This window comes from Staurois parvus, unplaced genomic scaffold, assembly GCF_062004578.1.
Source record: "Staurois parvus isolate SC_StPar_1 unplaced genomic scaffold, SC_StPar_1.0 ptg001183l, whole genome shotgun sequence".
NCBI lineage: Eukaryota > Metazoa > Chordata > Amphibia > Anura > Ranidae > Staurois > Staurois parvus.
Window position 1 is genome coordinate 262,067 of NW_028318979.1, and position 21,509 is coordinate 283,575.

General features: G+C 46.0%; 1 protein-coding gene and 1 pseudogene across 1 annotated transcript in view; both read left to right on the forward strand.

Annotated features, from left to right (window-relative positions):
- The window catches only part of PEPD (peptidase D), a 241,348-nt gene that overhangs the window by 36,193 nt on the left and 183,646 nt on the right, over positions 1-21,509 (forward strand). The window contains exons 4-6 of the mRNA XM_089659763.1: positions 1,093-1,156; positions 3,897-3,944; positions 19,003-19,064. Coding sequence (XP_089515889.1) covers positions 1,093-1,156; positions 3,897-3,944; positions 19,003-19,064 — 174 coding nt within the window. The remainder of the gene's footprint in view (positions 1-1,092; positions 1,157-3,896; positions 3,945-19,002; positions 19,065-21,509) is intronic.
- Positions 19,701-19,816, forward strand: LOC149438519 (U2 spliceosomal RNA; annotated as a pseudogene).

Below are 21,509 nucleotides of genomic sequence, written 5' to 3' on the forward strand. Positions count from 1 at the left end.
TTATAGTCAGTGGGATAAAGGACCCCTCACATTGGTGGCCAGTGGAGAAATGCCTCGTATATTGATGGCTCAGGAAGGGCCCCCTTGCTTATTGCAGTTAGCAGGGAAGGGCATCTTACATTTATGGTCAGTAGGACAAGGGACCACCTACATTGGTGATCAGTGGAACAATGCCTCTTAAATGATGATTATTGAAGAAAGACCTCCTTACATTTGGTGGTCAGTAAAGAAGAACCACTTTATATTCATGGTCAGTGAGACAAGGGACCCCGGCATTGGTGACCAGTCGAGAAATGCCCCGTACATTGATGATTATTGAAGAAGAGCCCCCTGGCAGTCAGCAGAGAAGGACCTCTTATATTTGTGGTCAGTGGGACAAGGAAAGACCCCACATTGCTGGCTAGTAAAGAAATGCCCCCTACATTGACGATTAGTCAAGAAGAACCCCCTGGTGGTCAGCAAAGAAGGACCTCTTGCATTTCTAGTCAGTGGGAAAAGGGACCCCTTACATTGGTGGCTAGTGGAGAAATGTCCCCTAAATTGATGATTAGGGAACAAAGTACCTCCTTTAATTTGGTGGTCAGCAGAGGAGGGCCTCTTAGATTTTTGCCCAGTTGTACAAGGGACCCTCCATATTGGTGGCCAGTTTAGAAAGCATAGAAGGGCCTCTTATATTTATGGTCAGTAGGACTCTTCACATTGGTAGACCGTTTAGGAATGTCCTTTACAGTTTTGGAGTAGACCCTCCCTTACATTAGTGGACAGTTGGAAGAAGAATATTTTATAAATTAGTGGTTACATTAGAGGTGAAATAACCACTAGCAACCTCTGGAGGAACCCTAAGGTTTCGGTGAACTCTAGTTGAAAAAAGGATGCGTTAGAAGATGCAAGGTATTATGGTTGGGTCATGAAATGTTTCATCAGATTCCCCCTTGAAATGTAAACTACCTATCCAAGTTTAGCCAGGCTGCTTCTCAGTAACATTCTTACTCATGTTTAAACCTCTCTCATTCTTATGTGGAATATCTAATTGATGAATTTATGTCCACTGTAAATCAAAGTGTCTGAGCCTTTTTTTCCCCCATCTTCCAGTATTCACCCTCCAGAGCACTTTAAGGGGAAGTACGCTGTGGATGAAGTTCACTACACCTGTGATGTAAGTACTCCGACTCCTGTATCCTGCTGTTGCTGGTGCTTCTCTTCTTAAAGCAGCTAAGAGGAATTCTGTATTCTATCTACTAAAAACAACAGGTCGAGGTATTCTATTTGGAATTTAGTGATCTTTGGTGACATTGTCACGTACCTGGTTGGGGAGCCTGATGTGGAGAGAAGGCGTCATCTTATGACTCCCGCTCGGAGCCCCTGATAGTGGGAACAGAGGGCGCAGAGCCAGGAGTGGCACTAGTGCTGGGTGGATCTGGAGCTGGCGGCAGGTAGCTGAAGACCCAGGAGATCCAAATGCAGGCCAGGTGCGGATGCAGGAAAGTAGGTGCAGCAGCGGGCAGGTATTGGTGGCAATCAGGATGCAGACTGGGACTGGACACCGGAACGTGGATGCGGTAGCAGGCAGGTATGGCAGTGACCAGGATGCAGACCAGGTGCAGGACCATGGGTGCAGCGGCAGGTATATATGGCAAATGTCAGGATGCAAGCCAGATGCAGGACCGTGGGTGCAGCGACAGGTAAGTATGGCAAACATCAGGGTGCAAGCCAGATGCAGGACCGTGGGTGCAGCGACCGGTAAGTATGGCAAACATCAGGATGCAAGCCAGATGCAGGACCGTGGGTGCAGCGACAGGTAAGTATGGCAAACATCAGGATGCAGGCCAGGTGCAGGACTGTGGGTGCAGCAGCAGGTAAGTATGGCAGCCGTCAGAATGCAAGCCAGGTGCAGGTAAGTAGATGCAGCAGAGTCAGACAAGCCAGGTCAGTATTAAGCGGGCAGATCAAGTACAAGGGAGCAGGCAAGCGGATGGTCAGGGATAGCCGAGGTCAGTGCAGGCGGAGTTCTTTCTTAGGTCAGATCAGAATACAAGCAACAGGATCAGGTAATAAGTGCAGGGATGTTGTAGATCAGAAGGCATTGATTGTACTGTATTGCAGGTTTAAATAGCCCGCCTGGCGGTGACGTGGACTCTACTGCGCATGCGCGCACTTCTGCGCATGTGCTCCCGCACCGCTGCGACCCGAAGGATCTGTCGCCGTCGCACGGCTGCACGGCGACAGGGTCCCTGACAGACATATTTCAAAAAATACAATTTTTCCCTTGTTTTTATATTAAAGTTGCATATGTCTTGACCAGTTGGGTCATCTTTAATTTTTAAGAGACCCTGTCTGCATTCAGTGCATTATACTGAAGATGTTGAGTAAATCTACTCATATTTCTATAGGCTTGGCTGCCTTTCATTTTTTATTCTGCAGTGATGGTGTGCAGCAAGAAGTCTTTGCAGATCATGAAATACTGGTCAGGAGAACGGGTGATGCCAGGGCCGGCAAGAGGGAGCTGCAGCATCAGGCTGGCATAAAGGGCCTCTGACATGCAGAGAAGATTAGTAGTACTTTTGAAGTGTACCATCAATAAAAAATGACTAGCATCTTAAATGTAATATGCATGGGGTGGTGACAGAGCCTCTCCTAATTTATAGATTTTTAAGCTGACATGTGAGATCTCTTTTTCTTACTATTTATTTAAATTCAGATATTTAATACAAGTCGCGTCCATGACAATGGTGTCCCAATGTATTATGGGTTTTGTAAAGCAAGAGAATAGTGAATGTTTCCTTTCAAGCCCTCAGGAGATGGAGAGGACATGGCAGAAACTGTTTGCCTTCAGACTATCGCTTTCTAATTGAGTCTCAGTTTGGCCCCCTCTAAATATATCATGCAGGCGTGAGAAAAGATGCGAAACGTCCCTCAATTTGCCTTAATGTGATATGTCTGTAATTCACTGCAGCAAAAATCAAGAGAGCACCCTGCAGGGTTGCTGGGATTGTATTTCCTTTAGCCAGAATCTAGACAACACCTCACAGGGTCACTGCAACTGTCCCTCCTAGAGCCTGTGCTTTGTAAGGTCCTCTCTCTTTACTTCCTGTACCACCAATTACAATCAAACTTGATTTTTATTGGTGGCTGTAAGAAACCTTCTTATACTGGCTTCAGGTTTTCTGTATGTAAACAGCCTGAAGGGGGTGTGTTTGGAATTTCCTGATCAGAATCAGGGGGTCTTCAGTTTACCAGATGACCAGTGTGGGGTGGATCAGTTTCTGGATGAAAACTTTGTGTGATTAAGGATCCGGTGAGAAGTATTTTCAGTCTGAAGCTGAGCTCAAGGACTTGGGGACTTTACTTCAAACTAGGAGGAGAAACGTACAAGGGTAACTACTAAAAGAGTATTGGTTACATGGAACAGACTTCCCTTTTTTTATATTTTTATTGAAAGGTTACAATGGGGAACCTGGGCACTCCAGCTCCACCAGACAGTATATCCATACAGGATACTGATTCAGTTGAAAGGCTTTTTGATCCCCTTAGTCTCTAATATATATTTTGTATTCATTTTATTCTTTACTTTTTTACCCCTTTAATCCCTTATATTTTGAATCCCTTTAGTTTTTTATATTTTTTAATCCCTTTAGTGTCCTTTTTTTTTCCCTATTAGTTTCTTACATTTTTTTGTTGATCTCTTTTTGTGTCTTTTTATTTATTTATATATATATATATATATATATATATATATATATATATATATATATATATATATATATATATATATATAATTTTTTTTTTTTTTTTTTTTTTTATTCTTTCAGTCTTCTAAAAATTTTTTTATCTCTTTTAGTCTCTTATTTTGTTTTGATCCCATTTATTCTCCTAATATTTATTCTTTCTTTTACCAGATTGCAAAAGTCCTAAGTGCAAAGAGCCCATCAGTCCTTCTCACTCTGGTAAGATATGGCTCCTGTTATGGCTGTGCATGATTGTGATTTTCTCCTATCTCGGGTTTCAAAGGTCCTGATTGCTCTTCATTTGTAGGTTTGACCAGCAAAGAGAAAGTCAGCGATTTCTTACCTTTATCAATATCAGAAGAATGTGCTTGTTGTATCATTTCTTCAGTAATTTTGTCTCATTTGTTATATCTGACATTATTGTCAATAATAAGTCATATAAGTGTCATATGTTTACCCACTTATCACCTTTTCTTCTCATTTTCAGTTTTTTAATAAATAGGTTTCCCAGCAATGTTTTTTTTTTTTCCTCTGGTGTTCATGAAAGCTGAACTCCAGGCAAACAACTAAATGCACACATGCAATACATATATATGGAATCTGTTTTACCTGCAAAAGATTTAGTATTTTTGCCCATCCAGACCCGAGATTTACACAGCACTGCCAGATAGCAGAGCCAGCTTTGTGACCTATATTAATTAAACAGCACCACACTCCCTCAATCAACCCCAATTTTATAGAAAAGTAAATCACTTCCACCCTTGAAAGTTAATCTAAATATATAAAAAAAAAAACTTTTCTTTTTACAAATATAATTCACATACAAAAGTGTCCAAAATAAAACATTAATTAATGTCCCCAATGTTCTAAACACCATCCGTGAAACATCTTTTTCTTCTTCTCAATTCAGGAAGTCTCCAGTAATCACATACCTATCACAAAAAAACAAAAACTCAAAATAGTGTCATATCCTTTATACAATTAAAGTATATACCCCACACTGTGCAAAAAAAAAAAAGAATTTTTTTTTTGCAAAAGTATAGATATAGATGTGTTCAGCTACACAGGAAAAGTCAAAAGAAGTGACGAAACGCGTCAGACACACGTGACGTCTGACGCATCGACGTCAAACCGGAAGCGCGATCGCGGCCATTTTGGAAGAGGGAACATGCGGTTACTGTTCCCTTAGCTTTGTCCATAGACCCTGTCTCTTATGTGAGGAGCTGCTTTTCGTAATCTTTGATGTAAGTTGCTGAATAAATTTGTACTACATTGAATTTACCTTCTCTAACTACTGATTTGTCCATGAGGAAATTGGAGGAAAAGATGGGTAGATCCTGAAGAAAGAGATTATCCCAGTCTTGCGATATGCCTTTCTGATATACCCAGAGGGTAATTACCGTATTTTTCGCTCCATAAGACGCACCTGACCATAAGACGCACCTAGGTTTTAGAGGTGAAAAACAAGGAAAAAAAAATATTCTGAACCAATGGACTGCAGACACAGTACAGGGGATGACCAGAGACTGCGGACAAAGTACAGGGGATGACCAAGAGACTGCGGACATAGTACAGGGGATGACCAGAGACTGTGGACACAGTACAGGAGATGACCAGAGACTGCGGACACAGTGCAGGAGATGACCAGAGACTGCGGACATAGTACAGGGGATGACCAAGAGACTGCGGACACAGTACAGGAGATGACCAGAGACTGCGGACACAGTGCAGGAGATGACCAGAGACTGCGGACACAGTGCAGGAGATGACCAGAGACTGCGGACACAGTGCAGGAGATGACCAGAGACTGCGGACACAGTGCAGGGGATGACCAGAGACTGCGGACAGTACAGGGAATGAACAGAGACTGCGGACAGTGCAGGTAATGACCAGAGACTGCGGGCAGTGCAGGGAATGACCAGAGACTGCGGACAGTGCAGGGAATGACCAGAGACTGCAGACAGTGCAGGGGATGACCAGAGACTGCAGACAGTGCAGGGAATGACCAGAGACTGCAGACAGTGCAGGGAATGACCAGAGACTGCAGACAGTGCAGGGGACGACCAGAGACTGCAGACAGTGCAGGGGACGACCAGAGACTGCAGACAGTGCAGGGAATGACCAGAGACTGCAGACAGTGCAGGGGATGACCAGAGACTGCAGACAGTGCAGGGGATGACCAGAGACTGCAGACAGTGCAGGGAATGACCAGAGACTGCAGACAGTGCAGGGGACGACCAGAGACTGCAGACAGTGCAGGGGACGACCAGAGACTGCAGACAGTGCAGGGGACGACCAGAGACTGCAGACAGTGCAGGGAATGACCAGAGACTGCAGACAGTGAAGGGAATGACCAGAGACTGTGGACCTTTGGGGAGGGAGGGGGAGCGGGTACCTGAATTTGACAGGTACCCGCTCCCACTTCCGTGGAGTTGCCTTCCCTCTTCTTCCCGGGCCGGCTTCTGTGACAGCCGGGTGCCCACTGCGCATGTGCGAGAAGCGGTGCGTTTTGTGAATGGCCCGGCGCTTTCTGGGACCTTTCATGTGTCCCAGAAGACACCGGATCATTCACAAAGAGCAGCACATGCGCAGTGGGCACCCGGCTGTCACAGAAGCCAGCGCGGGAAGACTGTGCAGCGCTGGAGCGAGGAACAGGTAAGGCCCTGCAGGAGAGAACAGCTGAGCGGCCGGCCCGGTATTCTGACATGGTGGCGGCAGAAATATCGGACCGGCCGCTTTATATTCGCTCCATAAGACGCACTGACATTTTCCCCCCTTTTTTTGGGGGAAAAAAGTGCGTCTTATGGAGCGAAAAATACGGTATTCATTGCTGCACGAGTTGGAGTGGTTTTTGAGCACAGTTGAATAGAGTGGGGTGATATACACAGGAATGCTTCACTGATTTGTTGGAGTGCACACATTTTGGAGTGTTTCACACTGAAAAGTTTGATTATATATTTAAGGTTATGGAATATATGTGCGTGTGTAGCTGAATGCATCTATATCTATACTTTTGCAAAAAAACTTTTTTTTTTTTTTCTTTTTTGCACAGTGTGGGGTATATACTTTAATTGTATAAAGGATATGACACTATTTTGAGTTTTTGTTTTTTTGACGTATGTGATTACTGGAGACTTCCTGAATTGAGAAGAAGAAAAAGATGTTTCACGGATGGTGTTTAGAACATTGGGGACATTAATTAATGTTTTATTTTGGACACTTTTGTATGTGGATTTTTTTTTTATATATTCAGCTCTGTGACCTGACCTTTCCCAATTGCATTTAAAGCTGAAGATTATTTCTGTTTATATGTGTCTTCCTTGATCCCCCTCCCTCCACTCCTCTCCCCTCCCAATAATATGCAAATTACGTTTTTTAATACAACCTTTCCGTTACCATTACATACTTTATTATGTAGGTTTCTGTGCTTTTCTATGCAGTGCAGGGAGATCATGGTTGGTGGGAGGGACAGAAGGGTGCTGTACAGAAGCTTCCAGAGCGCATCACAGCACCCTGTGGCAGTACTCCTCTCAAAAACCCTAAGTTCTGGTGCAAGCAGTGGGCTGGCTCTTGGGTGGAGTTAGACAAATATCAAAATACCTTGAACGTTGGGTGTTAGTCTGGAGAAGTGAACATTCCTAGGCAGGCTGTATTTCCATGTGATGCCTAGTCACCATAATTCAAAGAACTGAAATCCAATTAATGAAAGGGTGCTGGACAGGCACAGTCAGGCTGGGGGAGGAAAGGACTAGGTCAGATACCACAAGCATGGGACCCAGTTTGCCCTTAAACAGAGATAGGTGAGAAGGCTCTGTGATCTTGGGGGGTTGGGTAGGGACTCTGTAGTGGGAGGCCTTTGATGCATAGAGGGGATTTTGATGTGTAGGGGAACCTATGAAGTGATGGGGGACCTCTGATGTGAAAGGGAGACCTCTGATGTGAAAGGGAGACCTCTGATGTGAAAGGGAGACCTCTAATGTGAATGGGGGACTTCTGATGGGAATAGGGGATCTGTGATGAAAGGGGAGACCTCTGACGGGAAGGGGAGACCTCTGACGGGAAGGGGAGACCTCTGACGGGAAGGGGCGGACCACTGACGGGAAGGGGCGGACCACTGACGGGAAGGGGCGGACCACTGACGGGAAGGGGCGGACCACTGACGGGAAGGGGCGGACCACTGACGGGAAGGGGCGGACCACTGACGTGACGGAGGGAACCTCTGAGGTGACGGGGGGGGCCTCCTGATTTGAAGGGAGGATCTCTGATGTGACGGGAGAACCTCTGATGTAAAGGCAGGACCTCTGATGTGATGGGAGAACCTCTGATGTAAAGGCAGGACCTCTGATGTGATGGGAGAACCTCTGATGTAAAGGCAGGACCTCTGATGTGATGAGGGGACCTCTGATGTAAAGGCAGGACCTCTGATGTGATGAGGGGACCTCTGATGTAAAGGCAGGACCTCTGATGTGATGAGGGGACCTCTGATGTAAAGGCAGGACCTCTGATGTGATGAGGGGACCTCTGATGTAAAGGCAGGACCTCTGATGTGATGAGGGGACCTCTGATGTAAAGGCAGGACCTCTGATGTGATGAGGGGACCTCTGATGTAAAGGCAGGACCTCTGATGTGATGAGGGGACCTCTGATGTAAAGGCAGGACCTCTGATGTGATGGAGGGGACCTCTGATGTGATGGAGGGGACCTCTGATGTGATGGAGGGGACCTCTGAGGTGATGGGGGTTGGAAGAGCTCCTGATTTGAAGGGAGGATCTCTGATGTGATGGGAGAACCTCTGATGTGAAGAAGGGGCCTCTGATGTGATGGGAGGGCCTCTGATGTGAATCCGAGTAAACCATTTCAGTACATGAGAGAAGCCTGTACAACTGTGTAAGACTGAAGAGAAGGCTGGAGGTCAGATTCAATCAGTACAACTAGGTCCCCAACTCTAGCCTGGGATTGGACATCATCCATATGCTCTCTTCTTCTGTCAGCCTATTTGCATGCAGCACACCTGATTGGCTCTCAGTGCTACCACTTTGTTCCTATTATCCGTTCCCTTTAAATAAAAGTCATTATGCTGCCATGAATCCCATCCCATTACTTGATTGTACTTTCAAAGAGGTTTAATTTAGTCTAATCGTATTAATGATTTGTGATGTTACTTGCAGCTTGCAATATCGGCGTCCTCTCAGGTCACTCGTGGACAGGATTTTTCCTTTCTAAATGACTTGTGAGGTGAATGTGACTATTTAATGCATCTCATTAAAACCGTTTTATTGCTAATGCTTTGATGAGAGTGACTGCCAGCGTTCGGGCAAGTCGGCCGCTACGCTTTGCTCCCGTGCTCTCGTAGCTTTTAATGAAAGCATCTCTCACTGAGCTGTTGAGTGGTGGGGAGGCAAAAGACTTACTTGGGCGCTGTGTTCCTGTTGATGCGCGTGCTGGAATAATTGTTTACACTCCGATAGTTATCAGAGTTTTACTTTACGTGATTGCGATCCAAATGGGAATGGTACGTACATCTGTTGGCACTCTGAGACGTAAACTATATGTGTTTTAAAAGGAAAAAAAATTCTAAAGCAAGTGTAAAACGATTAGACTTTGACCTAGAGTAACCAATAAATAAAGCAGCTTTTTCTGCAACATTCATCTTCATCTTGCAACCCCCCTCCCCCATACCTCTTTTCCACCGCTAGATGTCCTCAGTCTAATTCAAGCACCATTCAATCTACTTCCTCTGAGCCCAGATCATTAAGGACCCTCCTCTAGACCAGCCTTTCTCAATCAGGGGTGCCTTGAGGTTTCTTGAGGGGTGCCTTGGCAAAATGTCTATAAATTGCCCAAAACTTGTATACAAGCCAGTGGGTGGAACAAGCCTGCCTATTAGTTACACAAAGCCACAGGTTTTCATTGTGCACCATTACGACCTTCTAGCCGCTGGCATCCTGACAACCAATGACATCATCAGTTGATAAGGAGGGTGTCAGCTGCCTGCACAGCATCCAGGTTTGACCCTCCCCTGCCCCTCTCCATCAGTGCTGGGGTCATATTAGCTCAGTGATGGAGAAAAACTGAGGGAGAAGAGAAACCTTGGAATAATCCACAGTACCAGTGTGCAAAAGTATATTTGCTTTGGAAGAATAAATCACCTCTAATGTTGGGTGTCCTACATGTGTGGAGGTTGCTGCGTTATATAGAACTATTAGAATAGTTTTCACATTTTAGATTGGGGTGCCTCAAGATTGTCCATCATTTTAAAGGGTGCCTTGACTGAAAAAAGCTTGAGAAACACTGCTCTAGACTATGGCTGGACAGTGAAAAGACAATTTATTATGCATTTTATATTTTAATTTATTTATATTTTATATATATAAAAGTATATTGATGTACATTCAGTGTGTTTCGGGGGCCGAAAAAAAATCCCCCTTTTATCAGGGCTTAAACAATGTAGCAAAACTCTGACCTAGGTTAGTTACTTGGCGCACTGCTCTACGCGTTTCACGCCACCCACCGGGGCTTAGTTATAGAGTCATAATGTAGCAAAACTGTGTCTACTGGATTCAAATCAAAAGCTCCTGGATATAAATCTGACAGGTGAAAGAATGAAATGTGATGATGCATATCTCCTGTCAGAATTTTATATCCAGGAGCTTTTGCTTTGAATCCAGTAGATGCAGTTTTGTTACATTGTACAAGATCTGATGAGGGGGGATTTATGTCCCCGATATGCATTCATTACCTGTTCGCTGCCTTATGTTTGATAATAACAGTAAAGGTTCTTAAAACTCTGGACACAGTCGTTGGGGGCTCTCTTTTTTTTTTTTTTTTGTGGAATTCTTAATTTGGAGGACCCCTGGAGTGCTACCAAAGCCAGGCTACTAGGCATAACTTATAGTTCTTTTCTAAGCAAAAGGGTAGTTTACTGTCATTCAGAATTTGGGGGGGGGGGGGGGGGGGACAGTCTGCGGTCAGCTGGAGTAGAGATTGCCTCAGGCTTGGTGGTTGGTGAGCGTAACAAAATGTACATGTGGTTAGCAGGAGAAGGAATAGTGCTCCTTTACTGGTATCAGTCGGGAAGGGGGGGGGGGGGATATAGTACCTTATCATTGGTGTCAGTGGGAGGCATAGTGCCACATCGTTGGTTTCATTGGGTGGAAAAGTGTCCCACCCTTGGTGTTAGTGGGGGGAATAGTGCCCCATCATTGGTATCTGTCTGGGTTACAGTGCCCTGTAGTTGTCAGTTGAAGGAATAGTGCCCCATCACTGGGTTCCATGCAAGGAATAGTGCCCCATCATTGGTATCCAATCCATGGGAGGAATAGTTCCCTATTGTTGGTGTCACTGGAAGGAATAGTTCCCCATTGTTTGTGTTTTTGGAAGGAATAGTGCCCCATCATTGGTATCAGTGGGAGGAATAGTGCCCCATCATTGGTATCAGTGGGAGGAATAGTGCCCCATCATTGGCATCAGTAGGAGGAATAGTGCCCCATCATTGGCATCAGTGGGAGGAATAGTGCCCCATCATTGGCATCAGTGGGAGGAATAGTGCCCCATCATTGGCATCAGTGGGAGGAAAGTGCCCCATCATTGGTATCCTTGGGAGGAATAGTTCCCTGTTGTTGGTGTCTTTGGAAGGAATAGCGCCCCATCATTGGCATCAGTGGGAGGAAAGTGCCTCATCATTGGTATCCTTAGGAGGAATAGTTCCCTGTTGTTGGTGTCACTGGAAGTAAAAGTTCCCCATTGTTGGTGTCTTTGGAAGGAATAGTGCCCCATTATTGGCATCAGCGGGAGGAATAGTGCCCCATTGTTCTCTCATTGGTGTCAGTGGGAGAAATGCTGTCCCATTGGTGTCAGTGGGGAGAATGGCGCCCCATCATTGGTATCAGTGGGAGGAATAGTGCCACACGTTGGTTTCAGTGGGAGGAATAGTGCCCCATCATTGGTATCAGTGGGAGGAATAGTACCCCATCACTGGTATCAGTGGGAGGAATCGTACCCCATCTTTGGTATCAGTGGGAGGAATAGTGCCCCATCATTGGGGTCAGTGGGAGGAATAGTGCCCCATCATTGGTGTCAGTGGGAGGAATAGTACCTCATCATTGGGGTCAGTGTTAGGAATAGTGCCCCATCATTGGGGTCAGTGGGAGGAATAGTGCCCCATCATTGGGGTCAGTGGGAGGAATAGTGCCACATCATTGGTATCAGCGGGAGGAATAGTGCCCCATCATTGGTGTCAGCGGGAGGAATAGTGCCGCATCATTGGTGTCAGCGGGAGGAATAGTGCCCCATCATTGGTATCAGCGGGAGGAATAGTGCCCCATCATTGGTATCAGCGGGAGGAATAGTGCCCCATCATTGGTGTCAGCGGGAGGAATAGTGCCCCATCATTGGTGTCAGCGGGAGGAATAGTGCCCCATCATTGGTGTCAGCGGGAGGAATAGTGCCCCATCATTGGTGTCAGCGGGAGGAATAGTGCCCCATCATTGGTGTCAGCGGGAGGAATAGTGCCCCATCATTGGTGTCAGCGGGAGGAATAGTGCCCCATCATTGGTGTCAGCGGGAGGAATAGTGCCCCATCATTGGTGTCAGCGGGAGGAATAGTGCCCCATCATTGGTATCAGTGGGAGGAATAGTTCCCTGTTGGTGTCACTGGAAGGAATAGTGCCCCGTCATTGGTGTCAATGGAAGGTATGGTGCCCCGTTTTTGGTGTTACTTGAAGGATAGGTGCCTTGCTGTTGGTGTCAGTGGGAGACTTGTGTAGCATTGTATAAATGTATATACTATACTATATTATTTATTCCAACAAAGTGGAGTTACCCCTTTAAGCTTTTGTTGCATTGTCTGAGATTCAGTGCAAAGAGGCTTCCTAAGGCCTAACAGTTGCTGCCCTTTCAACTACCTGCCTGCGTGCTGTCTCCCAGCTCCAGAGCCTGAATAACTATCAGATAACACAGCTCCTTTAGTTATTTATATTCCATTTGACTACAAGGTTCTGGTTTTTTATATTGTAATATGTTACACTGTTGGCTACTGTGACATGTTGGGAAAGAAAGTGATATCATTCTGATACATAGTCTTCATAATAATTTCACAAAGCAGACCATCCTTGTTTATGGATTTCCAGGCTGTGTGTAGACACGTCTCTCCATAAATCGGGTTTCTGCTGCATTTCTTTATAGATGGTGTCCTTGGGTGTCCCTTCCGCCTCTCCTCTTAGTAATGTGACACGGTTGTGTATTTTTTAAATGACTTGTCGTCTGGTGTGATATTAAGAGCCGGGCAGGTTGCGGACACATGTCAGAGATGAGAGGAGGGTGATAATAAAGCCAGCTGTCAGCGCTCTGCAATACAGGAGGCAATCTAACACATAGATGTCTTAACGTTATTGCTGTCAATGGCATGGGGCCCCATTTGCTCACACAGCACGCTCCTACACAGTCCTGGATAATGTTTTATGCAATAGAATGGAGTTTGATCTATTTCATGCATGTGGATACAGGATCCTGGCAGACCTGTACAGTTAGGTCCATATATATTTGGAGACGGGCCCGATTTTCGATTTGTTCAGGTATTTACCTAAACATATTCAAGCTATAGCTATACAATGGATATGGGCCGAAAGTGCACACTCTCGAGTTTAATTTGAGGGTATGTACATCCAAATTGGAGGAAGGGTTTAGGAATTACAGCTCTTAAGCGTAGCCATCCCCCCTTTTTTCAAGGGACTAAAAGTAATTGGACAATTGAATCAAAAGCTGTTTCATGGCCAGGTGTGGGCTACTCCATCAATTAAGCAGGTAAAAGGTCTGGAGTTGATTATAAGTGTGGTATTTGCATTTGGAATCGATTGCTGTGAACCTACATCATGTGTTCAAAGGAGCTGTCTAAGTGAAGCAGGCAATTTTAAGGCTTCAAAAATGAAAAAAAAAAAAATCCATCAGTGAGATAGCAGCAACATTAGGAGTGGCCAAATCAACAGTTTGGTACATTCTGAGGAAGGAAGAACACACTGGTGAGCTCAGCAACATAAAAAGGCATGGACGTCCATGGAAGACAAGAGAAAGAAAAACCCATTCACAACATCCAGACAAGTGAAGGACACTCTCCAGGAGGTGGGCGTATCGTTGTCAAAGTCTACAATCAAGAGAAGACTTCACGAGAGCAAATACAGAGGGTTTTACCATAAGGTGCAAACCATTCATAAGCCTGAGGAATAGAAAAGCCAGATTAGACTTTTCCAAAAAACATCTAAAAAAGCCAGACCAGTTCTGGAAAAGCAGTCTTTGAACAAATGAAACTATGAATAATCTGTACCAGAATTACGGGAAGAAAAAAGTGTGGAGAAGGCTTGGAACAGCTCATGATCCAAAGCACACAATGTCATCTGTAAAACATAATGGAGGCAGTGTGATGGCATGGGTGGAGGCAGGGTGATGGCATGGGTGGAGGCAGGGTGATGGCATGGGTGGAGGCAGTGTGATGGCATGGGCATGCATGGCTTCCAGTGGCAATGGGTCACTGGTGTTTGTTGATGATGGGACAGAAGACAGAAGCAGCCGGATGAATTCTGCAGTGTTTACAGATAAACTGTCAGCCCAGATTCAGCCAAATGCAGCAAAGCTGATTGGATGGTGCATCACAGTACAGATGGACAATGATCCAAAACACACTGCAAAAGCAACCCAGGAGCTTTTGAAGGAAAAGACGTTCAATATTCTGCAATGGCCGAGTCAATCACCTGATCTCAACCCAATTGAGCATGCATTTCACTTGCTGAAGGCAAAATTAAAGGCAGAAAGACCCACAAACAAAGAACAACTGAAGACAGCTGCAGTCAGAGCCTGGCAAAGCATCAGAAAGGAGGAAACACAGTCTTTGGTAATGTCCATGGGTTCCAGACTTCAGGCAGTCATTGCCAGTAAAGGATTCTCAACAAAATATTAAAAATGAACATTTTACCTATGATTATATTCATTTGTCCAATTACATTTGAGCCCCTGAAAATGGAGGGACTGTGTATACAAATGGTTGCAGTTCCTAAAATTTGTACTTGATATTTATGTTCAACCCCTTGAATTAAAGCTGAAAGTCTGCACTTCAAATTCATTTGGTTTGTTTCACATTGGGGAGATTTCCCTTCACTTTTTGTCCCTTAGCCAAAACAGGAAATCCCTATAAAGTGAGGCAATTCCTGGTTGCCACCAGATTTAGTGTCTCCATTGGAAGATTTCCTATCTCTTACTGTTCTGGGGACAAACCAGAATTTGGCATTTTGCTTTTACTTTCTATTTGTCATTGTTACCATTATCGCCAAATGTGAGAGTATCAATCTCCCGAACAGGGGACACAGACAGTAATAGAAATCTGACAGGGGTTCTAATCCTCTCCACTCTATCCAAAATAAAAAAAAAAAGTTTTGCCTTTAGTAATACTTTAGTCCTAGGGGCAAGGAGGTATATTTCTTTTTATTTTCAATGGAGAGTGGAGACGGACCATGATGGCCGTCACCCAGGTTGTCCATGTGCAGGAAAGGCCAGTTTTGAGCGGAGTTATGGATCTATGTGTGTTTCTGAATCAATGAATGAGTTATCATCACTGACCTCACCCACTTTAATTCCCCACCCTTACATTTTTACTGTGCCCCCCACCCATACCCCACCTCTCTGGAGTTACCCAAAACTTAAAGTAGAAAAAATATTTTTTTATGCTTTTGGATAGAGTAAGGGAGGCCATCTTTGTCCCCGTGGGGAGGTTTACCTTAACGTCCTGTGCCATTGCCAAAACTGGAAGTGAGAGGAAATCCCTGTAAACTAAGAGAATCTCCTGGGGGGCCCCCCAGGTCACCATAACTAGTGTCCACATTGAAAGATTTCCCGTCTATTACTTTTATGGGGACAACCCAAAATGTAGGGTTTTCGTTTACTTTCAATTTCAATGATAATGGTAAAAAGGACAAATAGAGAGGGTGAATCTCCCTAACGGGGACACAGACAGTAATTGAAACCTGACAGGGGTTCTAATCCTCTCCGTTCTATCCAAAATAAAAAGAAAAAAAGTTTTGCCTTTAGTTATACTTTAATCCTAGGGGCAAGGAGGTGAAGAAAAATGCAGGGTGAGGGGAGAACAGGGAAGAGGAGGGGATGGGGAACACAAGCCCAATAGGATCTTTTTATGATGATTTGAGGTTCAGCAAAAGACGACTTGTATGAGGCTTGATCTTTATACAGAAAAGAGTTTGTGATAAAGAATGTTTAATAAAAACATCTTTATGGCCATCAGATGTGATAAGAATCCATCTGTATGGTATAAAATATAAAAATTAATATAGCGTATATTACAGTATATATAGAATATTTATACAGTATAAATCGCATATACTGTATGTTGTGGCAGATATAACAGGAGATCTCTGTGGGCTGCGGTGTCACCGGAGGATTGTAGGAAGGGAGCTCTCCGCGGTGCTGAAACTTATCCTGGAGAGAATTGTCAAAGGGCTCATTTCTGGTTTAGTCCTTTCTTGTGACCCCTGACCAGTCTATTATTATTATTATACAGTATTTATAAAGCGCCAATAGTTCGCTCAGCGCTGTACATTACAAAGGGGGACAGAACATGTGACAGAACAATACCAATACAATGCAAAACATGAGGGGATCGAGGGCCCTGCTCCTTGGAGCTTACAATCTAGGAGGGAGGGGATGGTGGCACAGGAGGAGATAGCTGTGGGGGATGGGGTGGTAGGAAGAGTGGAGGAGGTTGGCAAGTTAGCAGGGGGTGGGGTAGGCTTCCCTGAAGAGATGGGTTTTCAGGGTGCGCCTAAAGGAGAGGAGAGTAGGTGGTAATCTGATGGGTTGGGGCAGGGAGTTCCAGAGGATGGGTGACACCCTGGAGAAGTCCTGGAGGCGGGCATGGGAGGAGGAGACCAGGGAACTAGAGAGAAGGAGGTCTTGTGAGGAGCGGAGTGTGCGTGCTGGGTGGTACTTGGATATTAGGTCAGTGATGTAGTTCGGGGCAGTATGGTGGACAGCTTTGTACATCAGTGTTAGGATCCGTTGCGCAATCGGAAGCCAGTGGAGGGATTGGCAGAGGGGGGTGGCGAAGATGGAGCGGTTGGAAAGGTGAAGGAGTCTGGCAGCCGTATTCAGGATGGACTGAAGCGGGGATAGCCAGCGGCGAGGCAGGCCAGTGAGGAGGGAGTTGCAGTAGTCGAGTCGTGATATGATGAGGGAGTGGATGAGCTGTTTAGTGGTTTCTGGGGTTAGAAACGTGCGGATTTTGGCGATGTTGCGGAGGTGGAGTCTGCACGAGCTTGTTAAAGATTGGACTTGGGGCTGGAAGGATAGGTTGGAGTCCAGAATGACACCAAGTACTCTGGCCTGCGGGGCGGGTTTGATGGTGGCGTTGTTGGATGTGATGGAGAAGTCAATGGGGGGTGGTGTCCGGGCTGGGGGGAAGACAAGAAACTCGGTTTTGGAGAGGTTCAGTTTAAGGAAGTGGAGCGACATCCAGTCTGATATGTCGCTCAGTAGGTGTGTGATTCGGGCGGAGACTATGCTTCTGTTCACACCTGCGGACAGGGGGACAGTCAAACCAGGTGGTTGAACCGCAGTTTTACCTTCCTTTCGTACTGCCCATCTGAACACAGACATACAGCTGCTCAGGGCTGTGCTTCTCAGCTAAGGCAGATGTTAAACAAGGTCACATTACCACCGCTGAATGCAACTCATGTAGGTTTATAGGGCTGTGTCGTAACTGTGTGTAATGCATGCCAATGCTCTGGTTTGGCATTTACAGGATTAAATCAAGCCTTGAGGAGACCTGTCACCTCCTCAGCGCCTACCAAACACCTCTGCAAAGTGATCCAATGTGTATTAGAAGCTGCAGCAAGTCAGACAGAGCATGCCTCCTTACCTGGCTGGAGGACATCCAGCATCATCAGGCTCTGTCCTCCCCAGCCTGATTGTTCCTGGCCCACCATTTTCATTCATTGGATTTCACTTCCTTCAATCATGGAGGCTGAACATCACATGTGGGCGATCTATTTTTTTTTTTTACGTCCGTGGAGGGGCGAAAAAAAATTAAAAACCTGTAAGTGGACAAAAAACGTACAAGTGCAAAACACAAACACAAAAACGTGCACTTAGGGGTGTGCTTTAGTCCACCTCCCTAAGGGGTAGGACCTCTACCCTCATCCCCCCGGGGCGCGAGGCTCCTGACACGGACTGAGGTTTCCACATGGTCCACCTAGCCGAAAGGCCTGGCGGACCCCATTCCTTGTGGCTATCCAAAGCCGACCATCAAGTACTGGGTCAGGGGGCTCTCCCGAAGAGAGACTCCCCAGGGACAGGGGAAGGAGGAATCTAATGGCCACGCATCCTCCCCCTGGACTTCAGGGCAGGCCCGAGGACCCACACCCTCCATCTTGGTGAGAAAACAACACACACAAAAGTGAAAGGTGACAAAACGTGGGAGAAAAAATAAATAAGTGACCGTGTGGGGGCGATCTATATGCAAATGCAGCCTGCCTAGGAATGCCCATCAAGGCATTTTGATTTGCATAACTCCCCCCAAGAGTTAACACACTGCTTGCATTAGGGCTAAGGGCTCTTGATTGGAGTACTGAGGCCAGGGTGTTGTGATGTTTTCAGGAAACTATATAGAGCACCCTGCTGGTTCCACCTACCAACCATGATCTGTATGCATTGCATAAAGAAGCACAGAGACCCAATTATTGTTACTATTATACAGGATTAATATAGCGCCAACGGTTTGCTCAGCGCTTTACATTATAGTGGGAGACAATACAGTTCAATACAAGAGGGATTTGAGGGCCCTGATCCTGGGAGCTTACAATCTAGGAGGGTGGGGTGAATGGTACAGTAGGTAGTCACTGTGGGGGACGGAGTGGTTGGAAGAGTAGAGGATTCCAGAATTAGCAGAGGGCAGGATAGGCTTCCCTGAAGAGAGAGGTTTTCAGTGATCATAGAGTAGGTGATAGTCTGATAGATTGGGGTAGGGAGTTCCAGAGGATGGGAGAAGCTCTGGAGAGGTCTTGGAGACGAGCATGGAAGGAGGAGATAAGAGAGCTAGAGAGTAAGAGGTCTTGCGAGGAGCGGAGTGATGGCATCACTTTAATAAGGTATGTCATAAAAACAGGTTCATTAGCATGTTGATGAAGGGGGAGGGAGGACTCCACCTTTAATCTTTTATTAACCCCCCCCCCCCTAGTTGGTTTTCTAACAGTTTCTCCTTTGTTTTGTATGTTCTTTTGCAGCGCGGAGTTAATACGGACAGTGGCAGTGTTTGCAGAGAGGCTTCATTTGAAGGAATAAGCCAGTAAGTATAAATCTCATGACAAAAAAAAAAAAAAGGTGCCTTTCTCTCTTGCAGAGATGGAATCTCTAGAACGTCATGGGGGATAGGCGTGATTATTTACGCAGCTTCCAAATAAAAGGATAATATATTTGAAGAGAGACTCTGAGAAAGCCCCCGCTGGGTTCATAATAAAAATATATTCATATTCTCTCTGTGAGACGTAGCAATGTTTTATAATCTGCAGACAAATGCCAAAATAAAAGAAGTGTTGGATGTAAAGGCGGGCTATAGTCTCTCTGGGCTTCTGGGATCTATAAGGGGCTGTCACAGGCTTAAAGAGAATCTGTCAGACGGTGAAACAATTTGAAAGTAAAAATCTTGAAACTTTGTAACAGAACCACCCAAAAAACATTCTAGTTCAGCATTGTTTCCTTGCAGCTATTGTTCTCCTGGTGCCAATCCACTTCTGCACCTCTATCTTGTAAGTCTTCTTCCTGTCTTTCCATCCCAGACACGCACAGAGCATGGTAGGTGCCTGTCAGGTCCCAATGACCTAACTGAGACTTCTGCCGTATCTGCACATGAACAGACTCACGGCAAAAATCTGCCAAGTGCCAAAAGAACTAACAGATGTGCAGTGTATCAGTGCATGCATGCATCGCTTCTCGGACTTTTGGCTAAGATCAAGTGTAGTATCTGTTCTTATCAGTGTCCAGTGGGGGTGCTCCTGGCCATTCTAGCTTTGCGGGGATGGCTGTTGTATAGTACCCCTGCTGGTATGATGGGGGTCTGGAAGGCTAGTACTGGGGGGACAGAAACCGGGATGCCCACACGTAGCTGGGACCTGGGAGTAATTCCCCCCGGGGAGACCGGAAGGACCCAGTACCTCCTGATTTGGACGGATCTACCTTGTCTGGCCATGGGTCGGGAAGGCAGAAAGTCCGCAAACCAGTGCCCCCTGAGTAGATGCCCTCAGGGGTGCCACTAGTAACACCTGGGTGTGGGACCCCACAGTGTGAAGATGGCACAAGGTCACTGTGTTTTCACTCTTTCTGCACAGCGCCCTTAGGACCAGGCCTTTTGGCTAGGACCAGGGCAATTTTTGCTACAGGCCTCAGGGCCTGGTCTGTGCACAATTTTGCACGGCCACTTTTTTATTTTCTATTTAATTTATTTCACTCCCACGTTTTGTCACTTTTTCTTACTTGTGTGTGTGTTTTCACAGGATGTAGGGTGTGGGTCCTCGGGCCTGCCCTGAAGTCTAGGGGGAGGATGTGTGGCCTTTTGGTTCCTTCCTCCCCTGATCCCTAGGGGGTTTTCTCTTCGGGAGAGCCCCCTGGCCAAGTACTGGGTGTCCGGCTTCGGCTGGACACAAGGAACGGTGGTCCACCAGGCCTTTTGGCCAGGAGGACCAAATGGGGACCTTGTCCCTGTCAGGAGCTTCATGCCCCGGGGGATCAGGGTAGCGGTCCAGCCCCTTTAGGGGTAGGACAAAAGCACACCCCTAAGTGCACTTTTTCGTGTGGTGTTTTGCACTTGCACTTTTTTTGTGAACACTTACGGGTTTTTTGTTATAGTTGCACGTTTGCGGACTTAAAAAGAAAAAAATCAGTGCATGCATGGGTCTCCAAACCCATGTGCAGACGCATCACAAAAGTCTTTGCCAAGTCTCAAAGACCTAACATAGACTTGTAGGATATCTGCACATGTGTGGGATTCTTCTTTCATGCACAGATGCACTGCATGTCTCTTTCAGGTCTTTGAGTCCTGGCAGAGGCTTGCAGAATGTCTGCACATGCGTAGGAATGCTACAAAGTCTCCGTCAGGTCCCAAAGATCTAAAAGATCTTGGCGTATCTGCGAATGCACTGGTCTCCCCACATATGCGCAGGCACACCCTTACAGTCTCTGGCAGGTCTTAAAGTCCTAACATAGACCTGTGCCGTATCTACACATACATGGGGATTCCCTTTGCATGTGCAGATGCATTGCAGATCTCTGGCAGGTCTTTGGGACCTTGCAGAGGCTTGCAGCATGCCTGCACATGTGCAGGGATGCTGCCAAAGTCTGTCAGGCCTCAAAAACCTAACCAAGACCAGTGGAGTACATACACATGCACGGGATATCCGATGTTTGCACAAACGTATGGCAAAAGTCTGCCAGGTCCCAAATCTAAGAGATCCGTGGCATATCTGCACATGCATGGGTCTCCCTGCACATGCCCAGATACACCATAATAGTCTTTCTCAGGTTTCAAAGACCTAACAGTGGTGTATCTACACATGTATGGGACTCCCCTCACATGCACAGATGTGCTGCAGGTTTCTGCTACATCTTTGGGACCTGGCATGTCTGTACGTGCATAGGGAAATCCCTGATGACATTCTGCTAAAGTGTATCAGGTCCCAAAGACCTAATGTAGACCTGTGGCATATCTATATGTGCAGGATTCCCTACGCACGCCCTG